This window comes from Passer domesticus, chromosome 23, assembly GCF_036417665.1.
Source record: "Passer domesticus isolate bPasDom1 chromosome 23, bPasDom1.hap1, whole genome shotgun sequence".
Lineage (NCBI taxonomy): Eukaryota > Metazoa > Chordata > Aves > Passeriformes > Passeridae > Passer > Passer domesticus.
The window spans coordinates 5132967-5142765 of record NC_087496.1 but is presented as its reverse complement, the minus strand read 5'-3'; the positions used below and the strand labels follow the sequence as shown (position 1 = coordinate 5142765).

At 58.6% G+C, this 9799-nt stretch overlaps 2 protein-coding genes across 3 annotated transcripts in view; both read left to right on the top strand.

The window, feature by feature from the left end:
* Positions 1-802: 802 nt before the first annotated feature.
* Positions 803-3777, top strand: SC5D (sterol-C5-desaturase). Its single transcript, XM_064397723.1, has 5 exons — positions 803-911; positions 1434-1651; positions 2256-2388; positions 2805-2905; positions 3172-3777. The coding sequence occupies exons 2-5, from the start codon at positions 1442-1444 to the stop codon at positions 3634-3636; spliced, it is 909 nt and encodes a 302-aa protein (XP_064253793.1). The 5' UTR covers positions 803-911; positions 1434-1441; the 3' UTR covers positions 3637-3777.
* Positions 3778-8338: 4561 nt separating this feature from the next.
* The window catches only part of SORL1 (sortilin related receptor 1), a 51422-nt gene continuing 49961 nt past the window's right edge, over positions 8339-9799 (top strand). For both annotated transcript variants that reach the window (XM_064398043.1, XM_064398042.1), the window contains exon 1: positions 8339-8721. In XM_064398043.1, coding sequence (XP_064254113.1) covers positions 8506-8721 — 216 coding nt within the window. In that variant the 5' untranslated portion in view covers positions 8339-8505. The remainder of the gene's footprint in view (positions 8722-9799) is intronic.

The window sequence follows — 9799 nt, the reverse complement described above, 5'->3', positions numbered from 1 at the left end:
TCAAAGGGGGCACAGGAGGAGCTGCCAAGCAGGGGAGCTTTGTCAGGAATAACTTTGTTCACTCTAAGGAACCCAAATGAGTAAGAGAAACCCCAAATTATTCATAACTGACATCAAGTAAGCCCCAAAAAGATGCCAAGTGACCCCAAAGTGGGTGGAGAGAGCGAGTTTGACCTCAAGAAACACTGATGATCTATAGGAACCCCAAGTTTTAATGGTTGACCTCTAGTAATATCAAAAGTGAGCTAAAGCAACCCCAAAATTTTCTGGGGAGAGTGAGCTTGACCTCAAGTAACCCCAAATTTTAATTGTGGCCCTCTAGCACCCCACAAAATGCTGAACATAATCCTAAAGTGCTCCACATATAGTGAGTTTGACTTTAACGAACCCAAGCTAATTAAAATTGGGGGTTATTATATCATCTATACCTATATATATATATATAAAAATATATATCTATATAATCTATAAATATATATCTATATAATCTATAAATATATATCTATATCCATAGATATAGATGTAGATATTTATATATATATATACACATATATATATTTCCCCTATATATTTGAGAAATATTTTTCGAGACTGAGGGGTCAGCAGGGAAGAGGCCCAGGGTGCGCAGAATTCCCCAAAATTCCCCCAAATTCCCCAAAATTCCCCTCCGGCAGCGCTCGCAGGGACCCGAGGAGCGACCCCGGAGCTCCGCCCCGCCCCGACCACGCCCACCTCCAGGCCACGCCTCCGACCACGCCCCAGCCAATGGCTACGCCCCATCCCCATGGCTCCGCCCCTTTTACCCGCTGACGTCACCGCCCGAGGTGGCGCGAGCTCTCCCTCCGGTGACGTCACGTGGCGCTACCGCTTGGCCCCGCCCCCGCGCCGCGCCGCTCCGGGACCCCGGGCAGGTAACGGGATCGGGGGTCGGGGTGCCGGGTTTGGGGGGCCGGGACGGGGCTCACGGAGCGGGGACACCCCCGGCAGGGCCCCAGCGCCGCCCTGCCCTTCCCAGCCCCCCGCGCTGCCGTCCCCGCCGCCGCTGGCCGTGCCACCTGCGGCTCCCGGGCACGGGGACCCCGCCTTGGGCACCCACCTGCCCGGGGAGTCCCGCAGGGCACGGGACGGAGCCCCGTGCGCTGCCCCAAAAGGGGTTTTGCACCCCAGACCCACACGCCGGTGTGGCCCGTCCCGCTGCCCGCTGTCCCGTGCCATAAAGGCGACAAGGCACGGAATTTGGGGAGTGCCCACTGCTGCTTCACACCCGCAACCTGCTGGCCCAGATTGGCTCCCCAGCCCCGGCTACGGCGATCCAGCCCGACGCACAGCATGCCAACGCTGCCCACATCCTGCCGGGCACCCGATTCCCCGTGTCCCTGCGGCGCTGGGCAGGGACACCTCGGAGCAGTCACAGCAACTCCCCTTTCCCGCAGGAGCCGCCATGGATCTGGTGCTGGAAGCCGCGGACCGGCACCTGCTGACCCCCTACGTGTACCCGGCGGGGTGGCCCGAGGGCGAGCCCTGCCGCCAGCTCCTCAGCCTTTTTGTCATCACCAACCTGGGCGCCCTCACCCTCTACCTGCTCTTCGGCACCCTCAGCTACTACTTCATCTTCGACCACGAGCTCAAGAAACATCCCCAGTTCCTGGAGGTGGGTGTGCCTTGCTGACCCCTCACCCTGCATGGCACTGTGCCCCTCGCCACCCCCTTGTCCATTCCAAATGTCACCTGCCAGCATTGTGGCATGCTGTCACATGCACCCTTCTCCATCTGCTGTTGCCCTTGGTCATCCCTGACCAGAAGCAAGTGCCACAGCCCACTGACCCCAGCACCCAGCTCTGCCCCGAGCACCGCTGTCCCCATACGAGCAGCACCATGGCACAGGTGCCACGACAAAGGGGTGGCCAACACACCAGCCCTCCCAGCCTTATGGGGGGCACTGGGGCTCTCAAAATGTGCCCTGGGCCCCTGATCCCTCTTGCCATGGCCCATAGAACCAGGTGAGCCAGGAGATGTCCCCTGACCTCTCTTGCTACACCCCACAGAACCAGGTGGAGATGTCCCCTGTGCCCCTGACCCCTGCTGCCACACCCCACAGAACCAGGTGGAGATGTCCCTGTGCCCCTGACCCCTGTTGTCACACCCCACAGAACCAGGTGGAGATGTCCCCTGTGCCCCTGACCCCTGTTGTCACACCCCACAGAACCAGGTGGAGATGTCCCTGTGCCCCTGACCCCTGTTGTCACACCCCACAGAACCAGGTGAGCCGGGAGATCGCCTACGCCGTGCGCTCCCTGCCCTGGATCAGTGTCCCCACCGTGGCCCTGTTCTTCGCCGAGGTGCGGGGCTACAGCAAACTCTACGACAACATCGAGGACTCCCCGTATGGTGAGTGACCTCCCTGCACCCCCTGCCACAGCAGTGTCCTCTCCCCACCTGGGTCACCTCCCTCAGCCCCCATTTCTCCTGATGACAACCCTAGAAATCCTCCTGGGTACCTCCTGTCCCAGCCTGTTGGCCAAAAGCCCAGGCTCTCTGCAGAAGAGGCACCCAGGGTCGTGTTCCCCTGCTTGACACACTCCACCCTCCACAAGAGATCCTTCCCTTCCCTGGGCACGGCTCCCAGTGAAACAGCACCTGACTCGCTTGCCCTGAGTCACAGGGCACAGCCTGGCACTCTCACCTCAAAGGGGCAGACCCTGCCAAGACTCAGATGTGTCTCCCACCACGAGGACCATTGTGGAGACCCTCACAGCCTCCTGATGCCCACATGTGCCACCTCTAACGACCCTGTCCCCCCCCAGGCTGGTCTGGTGTCTTCCTCAGCATGCTGTCCTTCCTCTTCTTCACTGATATGGGCATCTACTGGATACACCGTGGTCTCCACCACAAGCTGTTTTACAAGGTATGGGACAGGACAGGGGGCTCTGGACAAGAGTCCTTGTCCTGCTCTGGTGACATTTCCAAGCTGCTCCTCCCAGGGGATGCATGCTCGGGTGGGAATGGCTGAACAAGGCACCACCATGTGATGGGAGCTGAGAGCCCTTTAGGGCACGTGTTCCCCTCTCAGTTTGGGTGGTGATGGCCCACACAGCATCCCTTGGGGCCATGAATCTAGCTGGGGGACCCTCTAGAAGGTCCCACCCCGACTGACACCCCCTGTCCCCGCAGCGCTTCCACAAGCCCCACCACCTGTGGAAGATCGCCACGCCCTTCGCCAGCCACGCCTTCCACCCCGTGGATGGCTTCATGCAGAGCCTGCCCTACCACATCTACCCCTTCCTCTTCCCCCTGCACAAAGTCACCTACCTGGGCCTCTACATCTTCGTCAACGTCTGGACCATCTCCATCCACGACGGCGACTACCGCGTGCCGCGGCTGCTGCGGCACGTCATCAACGGCTCTGCCCACCACACCGACCACCACCTGTACTTCGACTACAACTACGGGCAGTACTTCACCCTCTGGGACAAGATTGGGGGCTCGTATAAGAGCCCCACGTCCTTCGAGGGCAAAGGCCCCCACGATTACCTGCGCAAGCTCCGAGAGAAAGACTCGGCGGCGTCCAACGGCATCGGGGGCTCCAAGAAAGACCCGGGAGCATCCAACGGCGTCGTGGCCTCCAAGACTGAGTAGGCTTCCTCCAAGTGTGTCCCTTCTCTGGGTGGATCTGGTCCCATTCCTCACCAGCCACCCAAGACTGTTTCCCACGGACAAAGAGCCCCTGTCCCTGATGACGTGACCAGCGTGGGGTGATTTTTGGTGAGCACGGCGTCCGGCCTTGCTCCACACCACAGATCTGCCCTGGTTTTCCTACTGCTTCCCCTCCCAGCTCCCTTTGGATCTCTGCTAAGGTCCCTGCGCTGCTTTTAGTGCTGTGCTGCTGCTTTACAAGAAGAATAACATGGCACAAATAGAACAGTAACGTGGCACAAATTAACGTGACTCGCGGCAGGGTCTTTGTTCCACTGCTGCGCCCCTTTGTTGACGATTCCTTGTTCCCATCATGGTGTCCATCGGGATGAGCTGTATTTTGGAAAAAAAACCCTACCTTTTGGAGGTGGTGTGGCTTCTTCTGATGGCTCCCTTGGTGGGACTTCTTGCACTCAACCTCCTTCCTCTTGCCCCCGGATGTCCCATGGAAACATCATGCCTGTAGGACAGAGGCAGGCTTTGAGTCTTGTGGGTCTCTCGAGCTTCCTGAGAGCACTGAGGGGGAAGGGAGGAGGACCAGGCTCCCAGATATGAGGGGAAGGGGCTTCTCCTCACTCAAGGGTTCGTGGCCAGCTTCCCCCTTAAGGGCCTGTGTGTTTCCTGCTGAAATCTGGTCACCCCGTCTTTGGGGTGACCCATTTTCAATAAATTTCAATTGCCAACTTGCCTGCTGTTTGGTCCCTTCTCCCTGACTCATGCAAAGTCTCCTGGGGCATCCTATTTCTGCCCTACAGCACCCATGAGGGGCTTGGCACAGAGCCGTGCTGTGCTGGCAGCAAATTTGGGCCAAAACAGCAGAAGATGGGCAAAACGCAGAGTGACCAGAGCCACCTGCAGTGCCCCAAAACCTCCTTAGGTGTCCCTGCACGGTGACACCTGTGCTTTCCCCCTCGCTGCTCCCCCAGTTTCACCAGTCCCTGGAGCCCTGCTGCCCTTCCTGGGGATGGAGTCCCTTCTGTGGTGACAGCCCCTGTGCTCCTCGCCCAGCCTCAGCTGTCCCCAGGCAGGGGGACACACCCTGCCACTCCTGTGGCACCTGTTGGGCACCAGGGACACCTGCCAGCACGGTCACGCTCTGCCTTCACCTTTTCACCAGCCCATCCCAGCTTGCTCTCCCCACGTGGACAGCACCCCTGACCCCAGTTTGCTGATTAACCTGGGGCCTGGGGTCAAGGCACAGCCCAGATCAAACACGGTGACAGCATCACTGATTGGCCGCCCTGATTCCCAATCCGCTCTTGGGAAAGGTTCTCATCACCCCATCCTCCCACCTTAGCCGAGCCTGGGCACCCCATCCTGGCAGCCTGGGGACAGACAGTGACCCTCACAGCTGGGTCCTGGCAGGGCAGTCAAGTCCTAGGATGAAATTGCATCACTCTGGTGCCCAGTGCACCCTCCCACCCTTCTGCGTGGCATTCCCCCGGGATGGATCTGCAGCAGCCCAGCTCCGGGCACAGGGAATCGTGTCCTGCGGGTCACCCCCCTGCCAAGGCCACCGCGGTGGCCTTGGGGCTCGGTGGCACGGAGAGCAGCAGCTCTGGCTCCGGTCCCCTGTGCTGCTGTTGCCACAAGATGGGGATGTTGCTCACCACAGCCAGCGCTGGAGCTGCACCTGCGTGGATGCCCTTCCTCCTCCTCCTCCTCCTCCTCGTTCCCCCAGCGTGGGGCAGGAGGGGCTCTCTTGGAGGACACACATGGGGTGTCCCTGCTCTGCTCCATGACCCCATTCCTCACGCTTTTCCTGGCATCAGAGCCGTTTCTGCTGATTTATCTGCAATAGCCTCCCTGTCCCACCCCACAGACAGAATTTCCTTCCCCCACACAATGCTCTGCCACTCACCAGGGCAGTGCACCCTTGTGCCACACACTGAACATCCCCCTCACAGAGACACCAGCACACCAAGTGACCCCTGGTGTGTGAATGCAGGCACTGGGTGCCTCTGACACAGCCCTGAGCCCTGCAGGAAACCCTACAACCATCATCATCCTCTGAGGAAGGCTCTGAGGCCAGTGCCATGGGTCGTGTGGTGTCTTTGGCTCCTGGCATCGCTGTTCTGCTCCCTGATTCAGCTCCAGCAGCAAGCAGTGGCTCCTTTAAGCAGCTTTACTCTCTCTGTGAGGCTTTGTGGGAATGGCTGTTGCAGCCCCTCAGCCCCCAAACCCTCTGGGACCTCTAAAGCTGAGACAGGGAAAGGTCTCAGGGAAGAGGGGAAGGAAAGCAGGGGGCCAGGGGCTCCTCACCTTGCTCTTGGAGTTCACAGCTTTTGCTGCTGATGAAATCCAGATGGACCTTAAAGTAAACTCTGCACTGTTCCCCTCTCCCCTTTACGGCTCTTTTCAAGAAACAAAAAAATACCTTGGCAAGGGAAACGTGTGTTTCCCTGCACAAAGAAAGAGCCATTCATCTGTGAGCATTACACGGGCTGGGCTCACCCAAGAGCTGCTGGCTAAAACTCTCTCCCTGTGCCCACCACAGGGAGCTCACAGGGGGACAGGGACCCTTCTTGCACCCTGTAAGAAGTGTGAAAAAAGGGCTGGAAGAGAGACAGCAAACCCCCCAAACACCATTTTCCTCCATTTAGCACCTCAGCAAAGGCAGTTCCTCATTTCCTCCTATTTCTTACCCTATTCCTGTTTTAGTCTGAGCTTGCTTTACCTTTCTCCTAATCCTATTCACAAAGAAATAAACACACTAATGATCAACCAACACCAAAACCCACCACACTCACCAGCACATTAATTAGAAAATCACAAAATTAAAAAAAAATATTGAAAATTAACAAACCAAAATCACTACAATTCCTCATGTGCAGGTCCTTTTTGAGTCCTTCTCATCTGGCCCAGAGAGCAACTGGCTGCAGGGATTCCCACACAACAAAACTCCCTCACTGACTCTGCCCAGAGCCACGGTGACCTCCTGTCCTCCAGGGGCACATCACTCTGAGTCAAGACCTCTAAAAGCCTTATTAGGAGGGCTTATAATGGTATTGACCCGATAATTGAAATACACTAACTGGGTTTCTAGGTGAAAGCACCTCGGGGAAAGCTCTGGACAACGTTTCTGCTATTAAGGCAAGTGGAAAAAGGAGAAGCAAGACTGCCTTGGGGCTGTCCATGGGATTTACAGGCTCCCATTCCTTCACTGCTGGGCCACATCCATTTTCTTTGTTGGAAATGCTGGAATGAGAGGCAGAGGGGTTGAAGCCATCAGTGTGTTCTCAGTACCCTGGAGACACAAGAGGCCTCAGCCATTTCTTAGCAGCAAGATCATGCCTAAAAAACACCAAAGTGCAGGAGATGAGGCTTGGTTGGTTATGCAGGGACAGCACAGGAGTGATGCCAGTGCCCACAGCTCTGATTTATTGGGGCAGCTCCAAGTGCTCCCCTGGTCACTGTGCATCCCTTCAGAAAGCAATTTAGAGAGACAAGCTGGGGCTGAGCAACAGGCACAGCTCACCTTTCCTGTCATCTCCCAGTGCCATTTGAATCTCCTGCCTCAAATCCCTGCTCCCCCTTCCCACCCTGCTCTGTAACACCCGGGACACACGCGAGCCCCAGGCAGGGATGGGATAAACTGCTTTCTAAGGGGATGGACAGTGACCAGAGGAGCAGCACCAGGGCAATCCCATGCCTGGGAGTCCAGCACTTTGAGCTGCCCCAATAAATCAGAGCTGTGGGCACTGGCATCACTCCTGTGCTGTCCCTGCATAACCAACCAAGCCTCACCTCCTGCACTTGGGTGAGTTATGGGCATGCTGCCTGTGCCAAGTGTTCTGTGGGAAGCACACGGGCACTGGCACAGCTCAAACCCACCTGCCACGGGTGGGAGAGGTAGCAGGAGGCCCTGGACAGACCCTGAAGGTCTCTGGCTTCCTACTCCCACCATGTCTTGCTCTGCCCAGATAAAAAGAAGGCAGAAATTGAGAGATTTTCCACTGTCCCAGGTTGCTCCAAGGCCCATCCAACACAATTCCAGGGATCCAGGGGCAGCCACAGCTTCTCTGGGCACCCTGTGCCAGGGTCTCACCACCCTCACAGTGAGGAATTCCTTCCTAACATCCAACCTAACCCTACTCTTTGCTAGTTTGAAGCCTTTCCCCTTTGCCCTGTCACTCCACACGCTCCTAAACAGCCTCTTTACTTCAACAGTGTTTCTTTTCATTCAGCTCCCTTCAAGTCGATTTCCGGCATTTCACAGAAATTAACTCGAACTCATTATTTCACCCCATCTCGACAGCGAAGAGAGGGAGAGGGAGAAAAAGAAGAAGAGGAGAAAGAGCAGGGGAAAGGCGAGGGAGAGGAGATGCAGGGCCGAGGGGGGGCCGAGCTTCAGCCCATTTCACAGACATCCACCAGAACTTATTCCACCCCACCTCGCCGGGGAGCCGAGCATCCTCCGGAGGGGGCGAAAAACACCAAGAGGGAAGGAAAAGAGGAAGAGGGAAGAAAACAGCGAGAAGGAGCCAAAAAACAGAGGAGGGGGCCTGAGATTAAGCCCATTTCACAGACATCCACCAGAACTTATTCCACCCCACCTCGCCGGGGAGCCGAGCATCCTCCGGAGAGGGCGAAAAACACCAAGAGGGAAGGAAAAGAGGAAAAGGGAAGAAAACAGCGAGAAGGAGCCGACAACAGAGGAGGGGGCCCGAGCATCCTCGCCCGCGGGGAGCGGCGGGGGGGCCCGCACGGCAGCGCTGCCCATGCACATTCTCTCCGGGCGGCGGCGCGGCTGCCGCTCCTCCCGGCCCCGCTCCGCTCCGCTCCGCTCCGCCCGGCCCCGGCGGCACGAACATGGCGACACGGAGCTCCGGCGGGGCCGGCCGTGCCTGCCCGCTCCCCCGGCGGCTCCTGCCGCTCCTGCCGCTGCTGCTGCTGCCGCTGCCCGCCGCCGCCCGCCCGCCGCTGCTGCTGCTCCGCGCCCCGCCGGCCCCCGCCGCCCCCGCCGAGCCCCCGCGGGGCCGCCGCGCCGCGCCGCGCCCGCCCGAGCCCATCCAGGTGTACGGACAGGTGAGCCCGGCGTGGCTTGGCATGGTATGGCATGGCACGGGGGGCACCGGCGCGGAGAGAGCCGCGCTCCATCCATCCATCGCCCGCCGCTCCCCATCCTTCCCCGGGGGTCGCAGGGGTCGGGGCGCGGGGTGGCGGCTCCGTGGGGAGCAGGGGGTGTGCAGGCGCTGCGGGCTCGCCCCGCATCCCCGGCTGGCCGCTGGCACTCGCGGGCTCGTCCCCGGCGGGATGCGCTCCCGGAGGGAGCAGCCAAGGGCACCCGGCGGGGATGGGGGCCGGGCATCGCCGGGAAGGGACGGACAGCGATTCCCTGCGGGAATGCTCGGGGGATGCTCGCCGTGAGCATCGCCGCGCTGGGGAGCCGGGCAGGGGGAGGTGACGCTGTTTGTGACACGGCTGTTTGTGACACGGCTGTTTGTGACACGGCTGTTTGTGACACGGCTATTTGTGACACGGCTATTCGTGAGGCACCGCGTCCTTCCAGCCAGGAGGGCTCCCTGCGTGCCCGAGCCATCCTCCACTCATCCTCGGAAAAGAAGGGGAGCAGAGTTGCTCGCGGCAGGAAGACGCAGAAACTGCTATTTCTGAAAGTATCCCTGCTCGGGCTCGGTTCGCTGGCAAGTTTTGCTGCCAGGACCATGGAGGCTCCCCCTCACCCCTTCTTTTCCATCTCTTTTGGGTGGTGATGACAAATTACACTTTTGGCTGGGGAAAGCTTCAGCTTTTTAAAGGTTCTGCTTTATTTTTGATGTACCCACATGCTGTCTACACTTGGCTGCCCTACTTGATCCTCCTTGCTGACACTGCCTGTGTCCCCATCACGTGCCCAAAATGCTGTTGGGGGGGAGCAGCCCACAGAAGGACACTTGAGGAGAGGTTTTGAGCCTTTGGTGACATCTGCCTCTGCCTCCTTGGATAGTGCTTTCCCTCCAGGTGCTCTACAATTTCCCCTTTTTGCTACTTGTAGGATCAGAAGGAGCCAGTCACGAGGCAGGGCTGGCCCTGGAGCTGCTGGAGGGGCACATGCAGGGCTGGTGCTGCTCCTAAAGCCCTTCTGTTCCCTTGTTTAGGGAAAAGC